We start from the raw sequence: 24,006 nt of genomic DNA, 5'->3' as shown, positions 1-24,006 counted from the left end.
AGCCAGCCTACCGTACAGAGGTAAAATTAACATTAGTTGCTCTACTCACTTTTGTCTCTGGCCCTTGAAAGGTAGCCTTTATGCTGAAAAAGGGTCCCCACGAAGGAATACAAAGCAGGAGGATTCTCTAGTTAGAATGCAGAATCCCAAATCTGGTTTATTAGGTTTTTAGATAAACCTTTTCAATGTCCTCACTCTCTCATGCTTACATTATCAGAATACAAATTTTTGCTCAATTCTGTTGCAAGTAGTTGTACCAGGTGTGGGTGGGTTTTATTTGTTTATTTGTTTGAGGAAGGAAACCAGCAAGAGCCCCAGATATCAAATGGAGAACAGGGAAGTGGCAGAAGAAATGCAGAACCCTAGAGAACAGCTGCCAAGTACTCAGACTGTGTGGATGGCAGATCAAAGAGAGGAAGGAGATGTATGGACAAGATGTGCTGCCCATACACAGAACTGTAAGCTGAAACAACGTTCGTGGTTTGGGAATCTTTCCTCTTTATATCTAAGATTTGCAACAGAAGTAGCCTGGCCTAACTTGAAAGGGATTGTTTTGCTGTGCCAGAAGGAAGTTGTACTTTAAAAGTGTATTGTCTAAAACACGGTGCTTCCACTCAACACGCCCGCCCCCCCCCCCCATACAGCCTTTTTTGGCTCTTCAGAAAGATGGCTGAAAAATGCATATGTTTATTTCCTGTTGCAGATGCAAGTAAAGAAGAAGGGAGTACGGTACATGAGCCCGAGGCTTGGGCAAGCTCACTCACATAACCTCCATTCATGATTTAGCATTGTGTCTCAACATGCTCACTGACTAAAGCCCATGTCAACTGCTAGTGTTGCTGGAGCAACACTCTAAGCAAGCAGGAATAGCCAGGTCAAGGACTCAGAGTCCTTAAAGCAGCCCTGCTGGCAAATCTGAAGGCCCTTGCCCCCATTATATACCGGGCTCTTCGCATCCTTTCAGGAGTCAGACCTATTCAAGTTCCTTCAGTGGCTGATCCCTGTTTTAAGCAGGACATTTGACATGCTTTGTTTCTATAATATTATTTTAATGATACTTGGAAATTCAATTAGGTCTTCCAAGAAACAGAAGTCAAATTTGATCACTTGGAACTGCAAATGAGGCCCACATCTCAGCTCAAAGTATGTGCACTCTTACTGAAATGAAAGGAAGTAAGGAAGTGTATACATTCTAAAAATAACACATCAGAAGGATAAAATCTAAAACAGCACTTGCATTAAAGTGTGTGTGTGTGTGTGTGTGTGTGTGTGTGTGTGTGTGAATGACATAACTTTATCTTACCAGAATTGAATGCATCCCCATATATATTCGGCTAAAACAAACCAGAGAACACCAGCAGATGGCAAGAACCAGCCCATATGCCAAAGGATACTGAGGAGAGGAAAAGGGAGATGACATTGGAGTGTTATTTATTTACTCGCATAATTTCATAAAATATATTGCTTGATTGTAAAAAACAAAACAAAAAAGCCTTAAAGCAGTTTACAAAAAAGAACAAAACAATAACATTATTAGTTAAACCCATTTTAAAAATTCAGAAAATTAAAACCAGCAATAAACTAAAAACATATCCACATTCATATCCATAAAAATACAATTAGGTATTTAAAAGACTATTCCAGTGGTACCTCGGGTTACATACGCTTCAGGTTAGATACGCTTCAGGTTACAGACTCTGCTAACCCAGAAGTAGTACCTCGGGTTAAGAACTTTGCTTCAGGATGAGAACAGAAATTGTGCTCCAGCAGCGCAGCGGCAGCAGGAGGCCCCATTAGCTAAAGTGGTGCTTCAGGTTAAGAACAGTTTCAGGTTAAGAACGGACCTCCGGAACAAATTAAGTACTTAACCCGAAGTACCACTGTATCATAAAGTCATTTTAATGGAATATTTATTTAAAATATGTAAAGCCTGCTTACCGAAGGAATAGCTTCAATGCAAATTACAGTAAGAACAGTAAAATACAAGAATACCACACATATATCAGCTAGAAATTCCAGTCATTGTGTAAATGGCAAATGGCACTTTGAAAAGGGCCACATTTATTTAAAAGGCACTGCAGCATGAAAAAGCAGGACATACTTCCTCAGATACCTAAAAGCTAAGTGAGGGCACCAGCCAAATTAGGTACCGGAAAGGTAAAGTTACATGATTTGGGCATCTCAAAAAAAAAAAAGGCTGTATTTCTAGTAGCAGCATTTTATTTCCACTGGGCTAGATTATGAAGCAATGTCTGGCTCTGATGTGGAAAACAATCAAAGTCCAAATCCCCTAACACAGCATGAAGCTGTGACTTGCTTATCAGTGCAGGTGCATGAATAAAACAAAACCCTAGGATACAAAAGTAAGTCATTTTAAAAAAATACAAGCAGAAGTAAAGTAAGAATTTTCACCTGCTTCCTATAATATCCACAACAAAATATCTAAGTGCACATGTTTTTGCTACTCCTGGCAGAGAATAAAACGGTTGTGGATAACAAATTGTATTCTTTCAGCTAAATTGGCAAAGCTATGTCTTAAGGAAAGGAACATAACGAATCCTTCTTTGAGATTTCCTGTGACCTTTCAAGCAGAAATTATTTACAGATGGTAATGGGTGAACAGAACGCAGTGTTGGTTTGTGTTTATCCTACTCACGAAAGCATAAAGCAATCAAAATTAAAGGTAATATAAAAGATTAGGAAGAGGTCAAACACGTTAATCAACTTTTTATTTTTTTTATCACATATGTAATAAAATTCAATAGCACAGCATAGCAAATTATTTACAAGTTAGTACTGATAAGAATCCAGTTTTACTATGAACTTCAACATTACTCCCATGGCATCTATTAGATTATACTAGCGACAGTTTGCAGGAGGGATGCATTTCTATAAAAATGAATGGTGTAGCTATAGCCCAAAGTTGCATCATCACGAGCAGCAAGAGTGATTTTAATTACATACTCTATACTATAGACACCTCCTTGAATCTTTTGGATTTGTTTGCATCAATCTTCCACAAAAAATGAGTGCAAGATACTCATTTAGATTTAGCCTCTACTTAGAGTCACTCTTTTCAAGAATATTTAACATTGCCAGAAACAACTAAACATTATACATTTTTTGACAAGATAACTAACATGCCCAGTATGAATGAAATTTTGGAAACTGCTGTGAATATACACTCAGCAGAAATAAAATTAACCAAACTTTTCAGCATTGCTCACTGCAAAGTAAGCACAAAAACAGAGCTCCAACTTGCCTCAAGTATTTATATTATTGGCATAATCCAGAGCCCTTTTACCCATTAAGCAGGCAAATTGGGCTTGCCCATCCAATACTGGCCCCCAATCAGAACATCTGTAACAAACTTATGGTGGGCATGCATATCACACGATAAACTTTGGAATGTCTTCTCTATAAGACACCAGCTAAAGAGAAAACGTTCTTTCCTTTACACACTGCTTTGTAGATGTTAATTGGATGTAAAACAAACACATTCTTGCTTCTCTGTTCAATGTAGAATGCAGTGAGGAATGGCTTTTAGGACGGCAGTACTGTAACTGGCTATTTTGAAATGAAAACAAGTAGCGTGTATACATTTTTCAAATTTACTACCCAGAAATCAGGTGGTGGGCAAAATATATGAAACAAATTAAGTGTTACTTGGCAACAGTTTCAATTACTACCTCTGTCTTTGGGTAAAGTCCAAATAGCAGCAGTACGTGACTCAGCTTACATGCTGCAAGCTGTGGTTTGGAAATCAGCTGCAGTTCAAAGGGTGCTGTGTTTCACCAACTTTCTCAGGTCACCTAAAAGGAGATTTCCTACAAAACCCTTTACCCTTTATTGGGGGGTGGGATCCACTGATCACAGCCCTCTCATACTGATGCACCTAGTGGATTGCTTGTTCTTGCCCACAGCTCATGATTAGTGAGAAGAGAGTCATCATGAGTCCCAACTAGGACCACATGCCAAGTCAAACCTCATTCCAGGGAGTAGCAAAGCACCTGCACCTGGAAGCTCCTTCCCATGTTCACTTGTGCACTCACAGTAAACCAAGGTTTGGTTTAGAGTGTTGTGTGAACCTGCCCAATGTCTCTGGTCAACCACTTTAGATGTACACAGTAGGACGAACACGCTTAGATCCACATTTAATATTAATTATCATTAGGATATGTTTAGCATTTACAATTTTTAATTTTAAAAATCCCTTTAAATAACAGAGCCAATTTAAAACTCAAATCACTGATTTCCATCTACCTTGCCCCATATATTCACCTTCCCATTCTTGATCAAGATGAACTATGCCGTACTTTTATGTTTGCAAGAAGTTAAAACCAGGATTAAAAGCTAATTTAATAGTATGTTTAGCAGCTGTTTACAACAGGGTAACACCACAGCACATTAGTAAATGCTACTGCAAGAAGAGGGGAGCAGAAATGCACAAACCTGAGATAAAAGTCAAATCCACAGAGCTCCCCCAATCACAAAACTATGGCTTGTTAACTAAGAAGGATTATGTCTAAATTGGACCTATAAAGTTTTTATCATGAGCTTTATTACAGCAGTTAACACTAACCTCTTCCCCATATGCATTATATATCAGCAAACTGTTTTTTTTTAAATATTGGCTTCTTTAAACAAAGATTGCATTCCAGGAAAAAAATAGCCAAGGGAACAATAAGACAAAGTCCTGTAAACATTTATTCTTCTTGCCTACCTTATCTGCTTTCCTATTCCCTGTTAACAAGGTTTTCTGAAGCTGAATTATCAGAAGACTAAGGCACACTATCCACTACGCTAATGAAATTACAACCACCTTATCTCACTTGAGTGGGGGAGACAGACACTGCCCATGCAATACTGAACTGTAAACAATGGCTAATGAAAAGCACGGGAACCAGAGCTAGCAGAGACTGAACCTAAAAGGTTTTCATATAGAAAAGGGCAATGGATTCAAGTTACAAGAAAGGAGATTCCGACTGAACATCTGGAAGAACTTTCTGACAGTAAGAGCTGAACGACAGTGGAATGGACTCCCTTGAAAGGTTGTGGACTCTCCTTCCTTGGAGGTGTTTAAGCAGAGGTTGGATGGCCATCTGTCATGTGTGATCTAGTTGAGATTCCTGCAATGCAGGAGGCTGGACTAGATGGCCCTTGGGGTCATTTCCAATTCTACAATTCTATGATTCTTAGACTTCTTACACCCTAACTACACATGTTGCAGAGAGAAAAACTACAACAGCCTGATCCTATACTTGGAAATGAACTGCTGTATTGCATGGGGCCTGCAAATAGGATAGCAGCAAATGCTATGGACCAACAAGGAGGTTTTCAAAAATAAGTAAATATAAGTAAATTGTAGACAGGACAACTCCTGGAACATCTGCTGTCCTGTGCTTTGTGTTTTTGCTGCAATAATATCAAACCTGTGCTGCAATAATATCCGATCTTTATGATTTTATCCAACCATGCTATTTAGCCAAGTTGATGTCTACAGTACAGAGGAAGAACAAAAATACTGAATTCTTCCAAGCTATTTAGGGAACAGTTTTCACTGATGTCTATTATCAAGTGTTGTAAAGCAAGGGCCCCCGAGCCAAACTTAAAAAGAATATATATTTTGCATGTCCTCAACCTCTATTACATTATATCCCACAAAGAGCCACAAATGCTTTTGTCAGCCACAATATTGTAGATGCTGCACTGTACAAGACTGGATGCATACAACACCCTTCTAACGCTGAATAATGTTTGCTACGGTGCATTACAAAGCCTCAAAAGGGAAGCTGCCACAGGACGTGTGGCATGTTTCCAAGCCTTGGTTTCATTTCATTCATCGTTTAATTTCCTCTATCACGTAAACAGTATTTGCCAGTTCCCCACAGCTTCAGTTTCTACAGAAGCCATTTCTCTAAAGATGAATTTGAAAAAGAAACTGCGGTTCTGACAGTTTATTGCAATGTTCACGTGGTTTTCATGCCATTGTTTAAACCAGGGAGCCCTGGAAGCTGAAATTTCGTGAGGAGAACAAGGGATATCCAAGGAAAGAATTAGATGTTACTTCAGCTGTACAGGCTCCCCAGCCTATGTCTGCTGAGGTGAAGTGAATCTGGAGGGCACCTGCAAGGGAGAATTGGCTGGTGTGGAAAGGAATCATCTGCTCTTATTGTCCCCCTGCCGTGTTTCCTAAACTGGAGCCTATTTCTAGTCCCAGGCTGCAGTAAAAATACAGGTCAAAATTTATAGGGAAGACATTTGCAGGGAAGGAATGAGGTGGCTCAGCACTGCCTTCCTGCCCATTCTCTGCACAAGAATGCCCTCACAATGGCACTAGGAAGCGAGAACCTCCTAACAGTAGTAGACTGTTTGTAGTATGGTTATCATAAGCAGCACAAGGTGTCCTGCCACTCCTGGAAAAGAGCAGGGACTTGGCTCTGGAATAAAGTCAACTCCACATTCCTACCTGCCTCACCCAAAATTGTACTGCTACTGCTCACTGGTTCAGTAGATTGGGCACAAAACCATTCCAGGCTTGAGATATGCACTTGCAGTGTGCAGCCAAACTTTGCTACTGCTTACTTTAGATTTCATTTCTGGCACACTTACTAAAAATGTTGGCCTCCACCGATCTAGAAGCGAGTCTGTGTAATGCAGCTAGTATTTGCATTTTGGTCTGTACAGTAGTATGGATCTTTATTAGTATTAAGTTAAGGGGGCTATTTTTTTCTGTTTGGGGCATACTGTGGCTTTGTTTGTTTCATAATGTTGCAGCCATAAAAAGTAGGAATTATATAAAAAGGGTAGTGACATCTCTGCTACCTAGTGCAGTACACATAGTGATGTTCATGTGTGCTTTGGCTCTTTTGTAAGCTAGTTTTGTGTATAGAACCCTTTTCCCCTGTCCACAAAAATGTATTTTTTCACAAGAAAAAACAGTGTCTTTGAACAGGACAAGAACCTTTGGAAGAGTACAATATTCTAAACAAAACAAAAAAAAGCAACTCCTTATACCCTGCATATGAATTCATTGGCTTCAAAGGTGCAAAAGATTACTTCCTGTGATATTTGATGAAACATTTGAATTTTGAATTTTTGAACTAGCCACCCTTGTTTCCAGATACTTCACTGCCTCTAGTCTAGCCCTTATCACCTGATCCAGCTAGCCATGTGGCACCTTGGATCAGTGAAAGCCCTCAGGTGATACACCTGTCAACTCTTTTATTTTACCACTAACAACAGCAAATAGCTATTCAAATAAATTAGAGTGAAAGTATGGCAGTCTCATAGGATTCATCTGACACCGCCACAATAGACTGATAAAACCTCTCTCATAGCAGTATGCATAAAGCGGTACACATAGCCAACATACGGTACATTCAAAACAACCTGTCTGTTAACTGCGATAACTTATAAGAAGTACACATAGCCAACATACATTCAAAACAGCCTGTCTGTTAACTGCGATAACTTAGAAGAACTGGAAAAAACTTTAATTTCCAACAGTAACATTCTCACACCTTGACAGACTTCCTGTTTCTGCATGTTTTTAACAACTGTTTCCCAGACTGACAGTGAGAGCAAGAATCTTGTAGTATTGTGAACCTTTCATATTCCACCAATGTTAGATGCTGGGATAGAAAGCTAGCAGCCAAATGGCTCCTGAGACCTGGGTTGTAGGCACCGAAACAGAATGTCTAGTCACCCCCCCCCCGCAACACTTTTTATTTATTATTTTGATAAGCATGGATTTTGATAAGCAATTCATGTGACACATTGTTAATATCACATTTTTAGCAGAAATTGTTAATACATGTTTAATTTGGTGTTGACAATAAAAATATTGGTACCAATAAAAATATTGGTTTTCAAAACACTCTGCTCTTTATTGTTAAACTCCTTAACATATTGTCTATCCTTAACATATATGTTGAGGCTTCAAAGCACATACATTTCAGTAATCCTTGCGTGTCAGCCAGGCACAAAAAACGGCACCCAGACTTTTTGAGGTGCTCGCAAATGGAGAATCTTTAGGTGCAAAAGGTGCCTGGTGCCCAGCTAATTTCGAACCCTGCTCCACCCACACAACGCTGTGGAGGTTCTCCTGAACTTCCCCACCACCACCAAGCCACCTTTAGGGAGCATGGAGGGAGCAGAGGGAGGAAAGCCCTGTTGCACAAGCAGAAGTGCTTGCAAAGGGCTTCCACTGACAGGGCTTGTAGTGAATCCCAACTGTTGTATTCTCAGAAACAAGTTGCTGTAACTATTCTGTCTTTAAGTAGAAACCACTGCAGTTATGAATATAGAAGGAAAAGAAAGATGCACACAAACATATCCATTAAATTAGTGATGGAATCCTGGAAATCCTTTTAAAACTCTCCTAAAATATGAAAAAGTATCATCCACACTACAGGGAGTGTCACCACTGAAAAATCTCATCAAGGAGTCATTTCTAAACTGGTTGTTATCCCACAGCCAGCAGCTGTTCCACCTACATGTGTCTTTCACAGCCAGTTTGGAAACTTTGTAGGCCACTCTCAGAGTATAAATGAGTGGCTTTAGCTGAGATTCCTGCATTGCAGGGGTTTGGACTAGATTACCCTTGGGTCCCTTCCATCTGTAAGATCCTATGAAACCTGGCATATAAATACCTCAAAATACAATAATAAAATAAATTAACAGAAACCTGTTTTGGAGGCAATCTTTATGTTTTTTGTGCGTGCATATAATGTGCATACTAATGTATGCTTGGCTTCTGTGGTGAACGGACAGTTGTGGTGTAATCCCCACGTGCACATGGAGTGAGACTAGTGAGAAGCCCTGCAGATCAGAATCAGAAAAAGTTGAAACTTATTTTACAGCACAATCTTACACATGCACTCAGAAGTATGTCCCACTATGTTCATTTGAGGCTCACCACCAGTAAAGTGTGCTTAGGATTGCAGTCTCAGTTACTTAAAAGATTATCGGCATTTGCTTTTTTATTCAATTATGTTTGAGATCAACATTTTAAAACATTTTAACAGGAAGCTGCAACTTGGCAGCATTCACAGAAATCTTGACTAAGACAGCTCAAGTGGAAAAGAGTCTAATTGTAAGTTTCTTCATCAAGCCAGTGATTGGAGTGGTATTTCTCCCACCCCCTCCCTTTTAACAAACATGTTGCCCATTAGACCATTCGTAGTTAGGAAATTCCTTGTGTGTTTTGTATTACATCCTCTTGCAATCCTGATTGGAGGCACGGAAGAAAAGCTTTCCTGAAGAGTTCCTCTTTTTCTAGGCTGAGCTACTGCCAACAGCTTTTAATAACAGAACAATAGTTTCAGAAGTATTCCTAAGGAAACACTTCATCTCAAATGTTTATGACCCAGGGTCAGACTTTTTAAAAAAATAAAAAATCAAGAATTAAATCCAAGTGCTTTCAACTTTTTTGTGCCAACTGTTCATATTGCAGACATGAGCACAGTTGACACCCGAGTTATAGAGCAAAACAACATGTAATGAGAAAACCCAATCTGACTAGCTGGGAATATACTCTAGATTGGCATTAGAGCCGGGCAAATCATTGCATGGGACTACAAACTTCCTCTATAGTTCTATCTAATTTAGAATAGGTAAAGATAAAGGGACCCCTGACCATTAGGTCCAGTCGTGACCGACTCTGGGGTTGCTGCGCTCATCTCGCTTTATTGGCCGAGGGAGCTGGCGTACAGCTTCCGGGTCATGTGGCCAGCATGACTAAGCCGCTTCTGGCGAACCAGAGCAGCGCACGGAAACGCCGTTTACCTTCCTGACAGAGCGGTACCTATTTATCTACTTGCACTTTGACATGCTTTTGAACTGCTAGGTTGGCAGGATTTAGAATAGGATCAGATAAATAATGGAAGATATCACTGTCTACTTAAGTAGTCAATAAACTCTCAAAATGTTGCATTTAAAATCAACTATTTTGGAGCAGAATTTTCTATATCTTTTATGCCATTTTCAAAAGTATTGAGCTCAATTGTCTGGAATCCTCAAACACGTAAACAGGAAAAAAAGGTTAAGAAGTACGCAACCCCTTAAAATTATTGGGGTAGCCCAATACCGGATCATTTTATTCATAGTGGCAGTGCAGTGTGTGGTGTTTAACATGTTGAACTGGCACATGGGAGACACAGGTTCAAACCCCTAGTCACCCATGAAGCACAGCTGGCCAGTCACCATTTCTCAGACCAACCTACCTGTCCAACCATAACAACATGGTTGTTATGAGGATGGTATGGGGAGGGAGAAAAACTTATACCTCACTTTGATCTCCCTGCAGGGAAGGTGAGATATAAATTGCTATAATAAATAAAACAACAAATTGGACAGCTTTCAACAGCACAAGTGCCAATCATGACCTGACTTCCTTTTACTGTGCTTAAGACAATCTACAGCATCTATTAAATTGCCCAGCACAGAAATGAAAAATTAGTAACTTGTAGGGTCAAGGATCACTGCCAATAAAATCTTGCAGTGTTTTAGAATCATAGAATCATAGAATCATAGAGTTGGAAGAGACCACAAGGGCCATCGAGTCCAACCCCCTGCCAAGCAGGAAACACCATCAGAGCACTCCTGACATATGGTTGTCAAGCCTCTGCTTAAAGACCTCCAAAGAAGGAGACTCCACCACACTCCTTGGCAGCAAATTCCACTGTCGAACAGCTCTTACTGTCAGGAAATTCTTCCTAATGTTTAGGTGGAATCTTCTTTCTTGTAGTTTGGATCCATTGCTCCGTGTCCGCTTCTCTGGAGCAGCAGAAAACAACCTTTCTCCCTCCTCTATGTGACATCCTTTTATATATTTGAACATGGCTATCATATCACCCCTTAACCTCCTCTTCTCCAGGCTAAACATGCCCAGCTCCCTTAGCCGTTCCTCATAAGGCATCGTTTCCAGGCCTTTGACCATTTTGGTTGCCCTCCTCTGGACATGTTCCAGTTTGTCAGTGTCCTTCTTGAACTGTGGTGCCCAGAACTGGACACAGTACTCCAGGTGAGGTCTGACCAGAGCAGAATACAGTGGCACTATTACTTCCCTTGACCTAGATGCTATACTCCTATTGATGCAGCCCAGAATTGCATTGGCTTTTTTAGCTGCCGCGTCACACTGTTGGCTCATGTCAAGTTTGTGGTCAACCAAGACTCCTAGATCCTTTTCACATGTACTGCTCTCAAGCCTCTCATTTTTTTTTGCCCAAGTGCAATACTTTACATTTCTCCCTGTTAAAATTCATCTTGTTTGTTTTGGCCCAGTTCTCTAATCTGTCAAGGTCGTTTTGAAGTGTGATCCTGTCCTCTGGGGTGTTAGCCACCCCTCCCAGTTTGGTGTCATCTGCAAATTTGATCAGGATGCCCTTGAGTCCATCATCCAAGTCGTTGATAAAGATGTTGAATAAGACCGGGCCCAAGACAGAACCCTGTGGCACCCCACTAGTCACTCTTCTCCAGGATGAAGAGGAACCATTGATGAGCACCCTTTGGGTTCGGTCAGTCAGCCAGTTACAAATCCACTGAGTGGTAGCATAGTCAAGACCGCATTTTACCAGCTTCTTTACAAGAATATCATGGGGCACCTTGTCAAATGCCTTGCTGAAATCAAGGTAGGCTACATCCACTGCATTCCCTTCATCTACCAGGCTTGTAATTCTGTCAAAAAACGAGATCAGGTTCGTCTGACATGACTTATTTTTCAGAAATCCATGCTGACTATTGGTGATCACAGCATTCCTTTCTAGGTGCTCACAGACTGTTTGCTTAATGATCTGCTCCAGAATCTTCCCTGGTATTGATGTCAGACTGACTGGGCGGTAATTATTTGGGTCCTCTCTTTTCCCCTTTTTGAAAATAGGGACAACATTTGCCCTCCTCCAGTCTGCCGGGACTTCGCCTGTTCTCCAGGAATTCTCAAAGATGACTGCCAGTGGTTCTGAAATCACATCTGCCAGTTCTTTTAATACTCTTGGATGCAGTTCATCTGGCCCTGGAGACTTGAATACATCTAGACTAGCCAAGTATTCTTGTACTATCTCCTTAGTTATTCTGGGCTGTGTTTCCTCTGCTGAATCATTTGCTCCAAATTCTTCAGGTCGGGCATTGTTTTCTTTATCGGAGAAGACTGAGGCAAAGAAGGCATTGAGGAGTTCAGCCCTTTCTGTGTCCCCTGTTTGCATTTCACCATCTTCTCCTCTGAGTGACCCCACTGTTTCTTTGTTCTTCCTTTTGCTACGAACATACCCATAAAAGCCTTTTTTGTTGCTTTTAACCTCTCTAGCAAGCCTGAGTTCATTCTGTGCTTTAGCTTTTCTGACTTTGTGTCTACACGTGCTGGCTATTTGTTTGAATTCCTCTTTGGTGGTTTCCCCCCTTTTCCATTTTTTGTACACATTCTTTTTTAATCTTAACTCAGTTAAAAGTTCTTTAGATAGCCACCCTGGCTTCTTTAGGCACCTTCCATGTTTCCGTCTCATTGGTATTGCCTGAAGTTGTGCTTTTACTATCTCCCTCTTAACAAACTCCCAGCCATCATGAACTCCCGTTTTGTATTTCTGTAAACCTTGAGGTCCCCCAAAGTATGTTGATAATCTTCATCTTGTGCATGAGTGGCACCAATTTGGGTATGCAAGCAACAGCACTTACACCTGGACTTTGAAAATAGAGGGAATTTATATTATATTATATTATATTATATTATATTATATATTATATTATATTATATTATATTATATTATGTAAACAGTAGGCCACTGAGGAGCTGCACCCCCTGCTCTCAGAAAGAACATATTCAGAAGGCAGAAACCTATCTGGCCCCATCCACTGGCCAGAAAAAGAGCACCTGCTTGCTTTCCTCTTCTATTGCGCCTATTCAATAGTGAGCTTGCAGTAGATACTGTATAGTCTTTTAATATCTGTATGGTGCTTAGAATATTGTTAGTACTTTATAAATGTAAACATAATCACCTCTCTAAAGCTTGCTCACATCAGCTTCATGTCTCACATGCACTCCTTTCCTTGCACAGCTTGAAATCCTCATGAAGTACTCATGGGCAATGGAAACACTAGTCAGGATTTCATTAACTATTAACCATATAATCCAAAACTAAAACCTTTCACTTTCTATCAAAGAACCTTCCCTTTAAGAGCATTTCCCTGGAAGATTAGACAAAATTAACACTTTAGGGAAGCGTAAAACCCAAATCCTTTATTCACTTTAACGGAACAAACGTTTTAGTTTTGCTGGTCCATATTTGCCAGATGGGAGACCTCCTGGGAACAATGTGTGTGTCACCTTGGGTTTCATGATGGAAAGAAGGTGCTATATAAATGTAAACAACCAAGTAACTAAATAAATTTAAAATGCATTATTTGGCATCAAAGCACAGTATATTCTATTCCAATTTCCATAATCCAGATCCCTCCTTATTCTGGACATTTCTCAGACTGTTTTCACATATACTGTGCAGGATAATCCTACTATAGCTGGATAGAAAACCCAGTTACTCAAAATAGTATACAACTGGTGGGCAACACAGGTGGAAGAAGGGGCAAGGTTTGAGGGGTTTTTACATTAACCAATATTATGGGAGTTGCACATCTGTGAAAGAAATAGCCTCCACAGAACAGGTCTTCACAATAGGTTTGCATGTTTTCAGTCATCACTCACTGGGTTTCTTATTGAGTGCAAAGGGCTGAAGGAACATCGTGATGGCTGAAAAGAAGAACTTTGTCCAGAAATGTGACACAATAAGTAGCAAGAAAACAGCATAATCTCTATTCCAAGATGTTCTCCAGCTGGTACATCCCAGGTTTGGCCAACTCCAGCAGATGGCTACCAATAATTTACAGTTGCTTTATGGACCCATAACATGAAAGGCAACATAAAAATAAAGCACAAATTTTGCAGTGTACAGTGGTACCTCGGGTTACAGACGCTTCAGGTTACAGACTCCGCTAACCTAGAAATAGTACTTCAGGTTAAGAACTTTGCTTCAGGATGAGAACAGAAATCGTGCAGCAGCGGGAGGCCCCATTAGCTAAAGTGGTGTTTCAGGTTAAGAACGGACCTCCAGAACGAATTAAGTTCTTAACCCGAGATACCACTGTATTCTGAAGGAGGCAGAAACTCAAAAGCTTCAAAACCTAAAGGAAATCAGCTGATGCAAAAGCATGTATGCATCCGGAAACACAATCATACCTGCAACAGATGCTTATCCATGCACCAGTGAACTGCCAAAATCAATCTTTTGACACAGATACATATGTGAATTTTCTCATCCAGGGCCACTAGCTGTTTCATGTGACTGGTTAGTGGTGACTGGAGTGACACCACAGCCAAAGTTTGCAAACTACTTGCAGTGCACTCATGTAGCAGTTTACTTGGAAGCAGGATACAACCCCATGCACACTCACCTAGAAGCCCCACTGGATGCGAGATTTACATCCAAAAAAACTTACATAGGATAGCACTGTTAAATTTGCACTCTCCATTTGTAGTTTCAAATCAGGGCTTCTTTAAGCTAGGAATTTAACTGGAATTCAAGGCAGCTTATTTCCAAGTAATTTTGCAAAGGGCTGCAGCCTTCATCTACAATTAAAATCAGAAGTTACTGCATGTCAGTCTAGCAATGTAGTTCGAAACTAGAGATATTTAGAGGAAGTAGGAGGAACGCTGGGGTGTTTTATTAGTCTACGCAAGTCTGTAAATGGCTATAAGATTCTAATACAGATAGGCCTTGTGGAAAGTGTATTTACTTTCCTAACTGAAGAAAGCGAAAATGACTTCAAACACATTTTCAAATCCTTCTGTGGCCTATATAAATCACCTGATTTCCAGCCTAACTCCCACAGAGTAAAAGCATGCGTAGTGCCAGAAGATACAATAACTCACAGTTAACAAAATGAAACTTTAACAAGAGACCCTGCTGTTCGTAACTCAGCAGGGCATACTGTCCCCATAAAAAAAAAAAAACCTACCAAGTTTGTCAGCATTCTAATCCTGGAAGTACTATATAAAGATCAAGCCTCCCAACTACCTAAACACCTACTGGATAATTTTTTTAAAGCAATGCTTTTGTTTTAACACTTACTGAGTAAAATGACTTTTTAAAAGAGTACTATTTTGTATTTCCACCAGACTGTTCCACCGATAACACAGCAACCTTGACTGAACACCTTACACACGTGTGGGGGGGGTGGTTCTCTTACCTGCCACCGTCCATAGCTGAACAACAGTAATGTCACTGGGATGGCAGTGCCCGACATGGCATGCGTAGAAGGCATGCTGTACTCGGAGTTGTAGAAAACCTCCAGCTTGACTACGGGTGGGGATGCAGGTCTGGGCCAACGGATAAGGTCCTTGGTACACTGGCCCAGGTACATGACCCAGACCCAAACGATGATGAGCCTCCTGCCCAGCCAAGCATCCAGGTTCCAGATGCAGAAGGGGAAAAAGAGGATGTAGAAGAGCTCGTTGCCCAGCTCCGTGCCCAGGCTGAACAGGTAATAGAGGAAGGGGCTACGGATGGTGAAATCCTGGCATATCATTTCCCCAGTCAGAGAGTTGCGCCGAGGCTGCTTTTTGGGAACCCCGAGCCCAGGCTTCTCCTCTTTCTTTGGGGGCTTGATCTGGGCTTCCACCCCACCGCAGGCTCCCCCGGAGAGCACCCCGTTCGAGTGCCACACGTCGCCCTTCTCGCCCACATTGCAGGGGCCTTGGAAGCGGCACCTCCCGTCGTTCGCCCCATCCGGCTGGGTGGCCGGGCAGTTCCCGTTGGCCACCGGGGCCCCGGGCTCCAGGGGCCGGGGGGGAGAAAGGGCAGCCCCCCACTCTGGGGGCGCTTGCACGCCGCACAGCCTCTGGAAAGCGGCGACCTTCTCCGAATCCTGCAGGCAGTCGGCCAGGCGGCGCAAGGAGGACATCCTGAAGGGCTCCGGCCAGGAGGAGGCAGCTGTCGGCTTAGGAAGGCGAGTCCAAAATCAGGGGTGCTGCACTGTGGGGAGAGAGATTCGGAAGAGCGTCAAGAGCGGTTTCATACATACATCATGCATATATACAAGCACCTATTTTAAAAAAGAGATAAACCTTTTTTAAAAAATGTTTGGGGGGGTCCAGCGAAGAGGTCGGGAGCCCATCCCCTGGGGGTGGAGGAGAGGAGGAAATGGGGGGGCTTGGGCTTATGGGGGGTTCCTGCTCCAAAGGACTTTGGCTGCCCCCTCCCCCCCAAGCCACAGAAACTGGGGGGAGGCGAGAAAGAGGGAGATTAGTGGGGTTTTGGCTGCACGAGGAAAGTGGGGTTGGGGGAGGGCAGGGCAGGCGGTGGGGCGGAGGATGTGGGGTGGGGGGAGGCCCTGACTTTGGGGTCGGGGGTTACCTCAGGCGCTGGGGAAACGCCTCAGTGGGGGGTGGGGGTAGGGGGGGAGAGGCGAGGGGCGGGTGGGGGGGGAGAAGAAATGTGGGGTGGGGGCGCGGTCCTGACGGGGAGGGCGTCGAGGGGAGGGGGCGCTCGGCCAGGGCTGCTCTACCCGTCATTCCGTCCCGGCGTCGCGTCAGTCCGCTGCTCCGTCCGCCGGTCCTCTCAGCTCTCCCTCCCTCGGCTCCAGCGCCCAAGTCCCGCCTGCCGCCCGAGGAGGCGCCGCCACTCAGACGGAGCGCGCACGCGCAGTGGCCTCGTTCCCCTCCCACCCCTCCCGCCCGAGAGGCGGTTGGAGCCGCGGGAACGTGGGCGCGAGGGAAGAGAGAGAAGGAGAAAGGAGCCGCCGAGGATGGGAGGGAGGGGAGAGATCGGGAGCGCGCGGCGGCGGCGGCGGCGGCGGCGCGCCTGCCACGCATGCGCAGAAGGACAGAAGCCTTTCGCTAGCCCCTTACCCTTCCCCCCCCCCAAGCTGGAAACTGTCCCCTCCTACCACATTGATTGATTGATTGATTGATTGATTGATTAAAGTAGGGCTAAAGGAGATTTAAAATAAATAAATCAAATAGAATTGAAAGTGTTTTTAATTATTATTATTTTTTTGGGGGGGGGAGTGGTAAATAGCTGTTTCCTATACTGTAAGCTACAGTTAGAACTGGATATGGAACAACTGATTGGCTCAAAATTGGGAAAGGAGTACGGCAAGGCTGTATAATGTCTCCCTGCTTATTTAACTTATATGCAGAATTCATCATGCGAAAGGCTGGGCTGGATGAATCCCTAGCCGGAATTCAGATTGCCGGAAGAAATATCAACAACCTCAGATATGCAGATGACGCAACCTTGATGGAAGAAAGTGAGGAGGAATTAAAGAAGCTTTTAATGAGGGTCAAAGGGGAGAGCGCAAAATATGGTCTGAAGCTCAACATCTTGAGAGTCCCATGGACTGCAAGAAGATCAGACCGATCCATTCTTAAGGAAATCAGCCCTGAGTGCTCACTGGAAGGACAGATCCTGAAGCTGAGGCTCCAAGACTTTGGCCACCTCATGAGAAGAGAAGACTCCCTGTAAAAGACCCCGATGTTGGGAAAGATGGAGAGCACAAGGAGAAGGGGACGACAGAGGACGAGATGGTTGGACAGTGTTCGCGAAGCTACCAACATGAGTTTGACCAAACTGCGGGAGGCAGTGGAAGACAGGAGTGCCTGGTGTGCTCTGGTCCATAGGGTCACGAAGAGTCGGACACGACTAAACGACTAAACAACAACAATACTGTAATTATGGAATTGTCTCCCAGGTCCTAGAATGCATCATGGAATCTTAGAGTTGCAAGATTCCCCCAAGGGTCATCTAGTCCAGTGTTTCCCAAACTTGGGTCTCCAGCTGTTTTGGGACTACAACTCCCATCATCCCTGACCACTGGTCCTGCTAGCTAGGGATGGTGGCAGTTGTAGTCCCAAAACAACTGGAGACTCAAGTTTGGGAAACCCTGATCTAGTCCAACCCCCTGCCATGCAGGGAACTCGGCTAACACATGCATGACAGATGGTCATCCAACCTCTGCTTGAAAACCTCCAAGGAAGGAGAGTCCACCACCTCTCGTGGGAGTCTGTTCCATAACAGCTCTTACTGTCATAAAGTTCTTCCTGAGCCTTAGTCAGAATCTCCTTGCAAGAAAGGAGATTCGGAAGCCATGGTTTGAATCCTGCCCTCCAGAGCAGGAAAAACCAGGCTTGTTCCCTCCTCCATGTGACAGCCCTTAAGATATTTGAAGACAGCTATCATACTCTCCTCTCAGTGTCCTCTTTTCCAGGCAAAACATATCCAGCTCCTTCAACTGTTCCTCATAAAGCTTGGTTTCCTTTTTTTTATAATAAATTTTTATTGGTTTTACAACATATAATAAAACACAATACAACTAACAATTGACGACACATAAACAGACAAACATATAAACACATATAATTTCTTAACCTCTCTTTCTTGAACCTTGTTTCCACGACTTCCCCATACCTCCCTTTTCTGCATCCCTGTTTTAGACTTTTCCAGCAACCCCTAATTTCAATACTTGTAATTCAGTTTCTAATCTTTTTCCTCTTACCCAATTATTTATCACTGCAATTCTGTTTTACATTACCCATGACATTTTAGCACTCATTAATTTTACAACAATTCTTAAGATAAACTTTAAATTTCTTCCAATCTTCTTCCACCGTCTCTTTCCCTTGGTCGCGGATTCTGCCAGTCATCTCGGCCAGTCCCATATAATCAATCACTTTCGTCTGCCACTCTTCCAGCGTGGGTAGTTCTTGTGTCTTCCAATACTTTGCTAGAAGAACTCTTGCTGCTGTTGTAGCATACATAAAAAACATCCTGTCTTTCCTTGACACCAATTGGCCTACCATGCCCAGGAGGAAGGCCTCTGGTTTCTTATGAAAGGTACACTTAAGTACCTTCTTAATTTCATTATAGATCATTTCCCAGAAGGCCTTGATCCTTGGGCACGTCCACCAAAGGTGGTAAAAAGTACCTTCAGTTTCCTTACATTTCCAGCATTTATTATTGGGCGTATGATAAATTTTTGCAAGCTTGACTGGGGTCATGTACCACCTGTACATCATTTTCATAATGTTCTCTCTTAAGGCATTACATGCCGTGAATTTTATACCGGTAGTCCATAACTGTTCCCAGTCAGCAAACATGATGTCATGACCAATGTCTTGTGCCCATTTAATCATAGCTGATTTAACCGTCTCATCCTGTGTATTCCATTTCAACAGCAAGTTATACATTCTTGACAAATTCTTAGTATTGGGTTCCAAGAGTTCTGTTTCTAGTTTTGATCTCTCCACCTGAAAACCAATTTTCCTGTCCTGTTTGAAAACTTCATTTATCAGGTAATAATGTAGCCAGTCTCTTACTTTTGACTTCAGTTTCTCATAGCTCTGCAATTTCACTTTTCCCTCCTCATGTTCTATAATTTCCCAATATTTTGGCCATTTAGATTCCATATTAAGTTTTTTCACTTCCTTAGCTTCCATTGGTGACAACCACCTAGGGGCATAAAGCTTGGTTTCCAGACCCTTCTTCATCTTGGTCACCTTCCTCTGCACACATTCCAACTTGTGACGCCCAAAATTGGACACAGTATTACGAGTGTGGTCTAATTACGGCAAAATAGAGAGCTAATTACGGCAAAATAGGAATGTGGGTGACGTTGTGGTCTAAACCACAGAGCCTAGGGCTTGCCAATCAGAAGGTCGGCTGTTCGAATCCCCTCGACGGGGTGAGCTCCCGTTGCTCGGTCCCAGCTCCTGCCAACCTAGCAGTTCGAAAGCACATCAAAGTGCGGACAAACACCAGTACCTTTACCTTTACCTAGAGAACTACTATTACTTCCCTTGATCTGAACACTATACAGTGGTACCTCAGGTTAAGTACTTAATTCGTTCCGGAGGTCCGTTCTTAACCTGAAACTGTTCTTAACCTGAAGCACCACTTTAGCTAATGGGGCCTCTTGCTGCCGTCGCCAGAGCACAATTTCTGTTCTCATCCTGAAGCAAAGTTCTTAACCCGAGGTACTATTTCTGGGTTAGCAGAGTCTGTAACCTGAAGCGTATGTAACCCGAGGTACCACTCTACTTCTGTTGATGCAGCCTAGAATAGCATTAGCTTTTTTTTTTTTTGCTGCTGCATCACACTGTGGACTCATGTTAAGCTTGTGGTCCACCAAGACCCCTAGATCCTTTTTTTACATGTACTGCTACTGAGCCAGGTGTCCCCCATCCTATATTTGTGCATCTGGTTCTTCCTGCCTAAGTGCAGAACTTTACATTTGTCCCTATTGAAATTCGTTTTGTTAGGTTGCGCCTAGTTCTCCAATCTGTTAAGGTCCTCTTCAATCCTGTTTCTGCCTTCCACAAGTCAGGGACAGCAAAGAACGTGGCCCACAAGACCAGGAGAACAATAAAATAATTAAAAATAACGTAAGATTATAAAATCATGAAATGCCAAACAAATGATGAACACAGAGTCAAATGAATTCTGTAAAAATGCTTGGCAGAACAAAGATGTTTCTGACATTATTATGATAATAATGCTAGTGTAATTATAAATTACCTCTGTGTGGCTTTTAATTATAAGCTGTTTTGAAGACCAGTGTGTGTGTGTGTATTTAATGCACAAATAGTGTATATGAAAGGTTTTGAACACGGCGTAAGCTTTCTCTGCCTCTGCGTAAAAGGTGAACCTCCATTTCCTGAGACTGCCTGAGGACTTTGCCCAGCTGTTGTAAGACTATGACTAGGATATAGTGTCTGCCTCCCTCCCAGCAGCCCGGCCTAGTTGTGGCTGAGGGCAAGGTACAGAAAATGTTAGCATCCCGGCATCTGTTGACACTCCAGAGTGGCTGGGAAAACCCAGTCAGGTGGGCAGGGTGCAAATAAAAAAATTATTCTTCTTCCTATTACTATTATTACTCATTCTTGCATATTTGGTTTCTGCGTATGGAAGAGACAAACGTTTGGCATTGCTTCTTACCTAGGGACCTTTCCCCCCCATTTTTCTTTTTTGCAAATCCACAAATCATATACAGTGGTACCTCAGGTTAAGTACTTAATTCGTTCCGGAGGTCCGTTCTTAACCTGAAACTGTTCTTAACCTGAAGCACCACTTTAGCTAATGGGGCCCTCCGCTGCCGCCGCACTGCCGGAGCACGATTTCTGTTCTCATCCTGAAGCAAAGTTCTTAACCTGGAACACTATTTCTGGGTTAGCGGAGTGTGTAACCTGAAGCATATGTAACCTGAGGTACCACTGCATCAGACAGCCTACAATTCAGTCAATTGGCAATTTTTTTTCGCTTTAAAAGTCAACAAATGCCCACCCAATCCCTTTTCTTTGCTTGGCTTGTGTACACACATCAATGTTCACTCCAGCTTCATTCCGCTCCCACAACTGGCGGTTGAAGCCAAAGTACGTATGACGTGAGCCACAATCCATCTGGATCCTGTCTGATGCCCTTTCCCTCAAATCAGCTTCTGCCCTCGGAAGCAGAGGTCAGGCTGAGCTGCCTGCATTTCAGGCAGCCGGTGACTTGCCCCGATGACAGCTTCAGTGAATTGGAGGGAAACAAATCAGTTAATGGGCAACTGGTGAAGTTATCTCTGCCCCTTCCCTGGCATGTACAGAACTTTGAGAAACTGGAAGATCACCTTGCTGTCTTTCAAGCCACTAATGTGTACATAGCCTTAGTTCCCTGCCTTTTGTGGCTCACTTTAGTTAAAAGTTACTTTGCTGGTTTGTTTGTTCAACATATTTCTATAACACCCTTCACTTCACCAAAAAAATGTTCAGCTTACAGCTTCGATTTGTGGAACTAATACAGTACCACCTAATTCACGGCTGTGAAAACAATCTTTTAGGACAGTGGAACTCCCTGCCTATTGACATTAAGCAGGTGCCCTTGTTGTGCTCTTTCCAGCACCTGCTTAAAACATTTCTGTTTGGGCAAAAGATATCAATGTGTTTCATTACTACCTCATATTGTTAATTATTTTGAAATGCTGTTTTACTATTTTTATTTATAATTTTAATATCAATTGTAAACCACTTAGAAGTTTTACAACAATCAAGCGGTACATACATTGTGTTAAATAAAACCAATGACCAAAAAAATGCATATCAGAAAGGTGCTGCCTCTCTTGTCTTTTTGATGTCCAGTGAAGATCTTCCTTTTTCAAGAAGACTTTGAAATGGAGATATTTATTCTAGCCTATTGCCTGTCATTGGATTTGACATTGTTTTCACACACAAAAATCATCATCGCTTTTAATTTGTATACCGTCCTTCTATCTTACAATAGCCAAGGTGGTTTACAAGCTGAAGAAACAAGGAGTGTACACCTTATAACAATCTAATGCAATACGGAAATATGATAATACAACATAACTTTACTTATGTGTACATTTTGGGGGGTGGACGCGGGTGGCGCTGTGGTCTAAACCACTGAGCCTAGGGCTTGCCGATTGGAAGGTCAGTGGTTCGAATCCCCGCAACAGGGCGCGCTCCTATTGCTCGGTTCCAGCTCCTGCCCACCTAGCAGTTCGAAAGCACACCAGTGCAAGTAGATAAATAGGTACTGCTCGGGCGGGAAGGTAAACGGCATTTCCGTGCACTGCTCTGGTTCGCCATAAGTGGCTTAGTCATGCTGGCCACGTGATCCGGAAGCTTTCTGTGGACAAACGCCGGCTCCCTCGGCTTATAGAGCGAGATGAGTGCTGCAACCCCAGAGTTGTCTGCGACTGGACCTAATGGTCAGGGGTACCTTTTGTTAAGGTGTGAAACCTAAGACGCTGGCAAGTTAGCAATGTCATGTGACTTTAAGTAGTCAAGCTCGTTAAGTTGTTAAGTTGCTCAGTATATAAAGAGTGTTTGTTTTCTCTGCCTGTGGGGCGTGAAGCAAAAATGTCTGAAAGCTCCGGAGGTGTTTCTGTTATCTTTCTGCAATAAACCTGTCTTTGGAAAGACAGGCTTCCCTGTGTCGTTATTTCTTTGCTGCTGAGACTTTGAAGCTTGTACTGCAACAAGAATCTCTGCACTGGACTTAATTAATGCTCTGCAAAGAGAACTGTTGCTGGTGGCGCAGCGGAAGCGATTACTGGACCAGTACACAGACTCTCTTACCTTTACATGTGTTTTAAATTGTCGCAATTGTTTTACAATATGAAATAGTGCAACTGTTCTTGCTGTTGGCTTTTTTAAATTGTGCAATCACTTCAAGGCATTTGTGGGAAGCAATTCATGTAGGAAAATAAGCAGGCACTCACAGAAATGAGTACTTGTCTGTAGATGATGGGATCTTGCAGACACTGATGCAACTATACTGTCATGCTGGAGACAGAGGAGGAGTGGGAGGCACCAGTTGGGAAGACAGCTCGGAGCCCAGGGAGTGGTGGTTGGACGCCATGCATGGTCAGAGGGAGGAGAGGGAGCAGACAGGGAGGTGTTGGTGTTGGAAGATGAAGTGGTAACAGGGTTTAGTGAGCAGGAAGAGGCTGGGGCAGAGAGCGGTCCAGAATCAGAGACAGAAGCAGAGGCTGGAGAGGAGGGGGACCAAGAGGCCAAGATGAATCAGGGTGGTCAAGAAGGCAAGAGGTCTCCCCCTCCTGCTGCAACTAGCTCCCCTCCTCCCTGGTCGCCCAGACCCAAAGAGGTATGAAGAGGGAGAAGCAAAGATAGGCAAGGCGACAGAGTCTCAGATTGCTTGGGGAATGTACAGGGGGTGGGAGGAGACTTGGAGAGCTGTGGAAAGCCAGGGACCTTCAGACCTTTTTTTAAAAAAATAATATTTATTACTTTTAAACATTACAAAAAAGAAAAAAGAAAAGGGAAAAAAGAGAAAAAAAGAAAAAAACAATACAATACAACGTATAAACAATACACAACACAACATTAACACAATAAACTAAACAAAGCAAAGTAAAAACAATTAAAAACACACATCATACCATTTCAATATCATATCTTTCATTCACTTGTTTCAACAACCTCCTCACACCTCCCTTTTT

At 42.8% G+C, this 24,006-nt stretch overlaps 2 protein-coding genes across 10 annotated transcripts in view; one reads left to right on the top strand and one right to left on the bottom strand.

The window, feature by feature from the left end:
• LOC310764323 (uncharacterized protein) overlaps positions 1-16,342 on the top strand; it is a 41,543-nt gene extending 25,201 nt beyond the window's left edge. For 3 of the 6 annotated variants that reach the window (XM_083617963.1, XM_083617962.1, XM_083617961.1), the window contains exon 2: positions 16,034-16,095. Coding sequence is in view for 2 of the 6 variants with exons in the window: in XM_083617959.1 (XP_083474085.1) it covers positions 16,034-16,120 (87 nt within the window). In the remaining 4 variants the exon portion in view is untranslated. Of the gene's footprint in view, positions 1-11,711; positions 12,235-16,033 lie in introns of those variants that run through there. The other 3 variants (XM_083617959.1, XM_083617960.1, XR_014549122.1) reach the window with 2 other exon arrangements.
• The window catches only part of SGPP1 (sphingosine-1-phosphate phosphatase 1), a 40,631-nt gene that overhangs the window by 4,575 nt on the left and 12,050 nt on the right, over positions 1-24,006 (bottom strand). Inside the window, exons 1-3 of one of the 4 annotated variants that reach the window (XM_083617324.1) lie at positions 16,552-16,849; positions 15,235-16,019; positions 1,304-1,393 (exon numbers count right to left, since the gene is read on the bottom strand). In XM_083617324.1, the coding sequence (XP_083473450.1) occupies positions 1,304-1,393; positions 15,235-15,948 (804 nt within the window). In that variant the 5' untranslated portion in view covers positions 15,949-16,019; positions 16,552-16,849. Of the gene's footprint in view, positions 1-1,303; positions 1,394-15,234; positions 16,020-16,551; positions 16,850-24,006 lie in introns of those variants that run through there. The other 3 variants (XM_083617326.1, XM_083617325.1, XM_083617327.1) reach the window with 3 other exon arrangements.

This window comes from Podarcis filfolensis (assembly GCF_964270895.1).
Source record: "Podarcis filfolensis genome assembly, chromosome: 1".
Taxonomy (NCBI): Eukaryota; Metazoa; Chordata; class Lepidosauria; order Squamata; family Lacertidae; genus Podarcis; species Podarcis filfolensis.
This window is presented reverse-complemented; position numbering and strand designations above follow the sequence as displayed.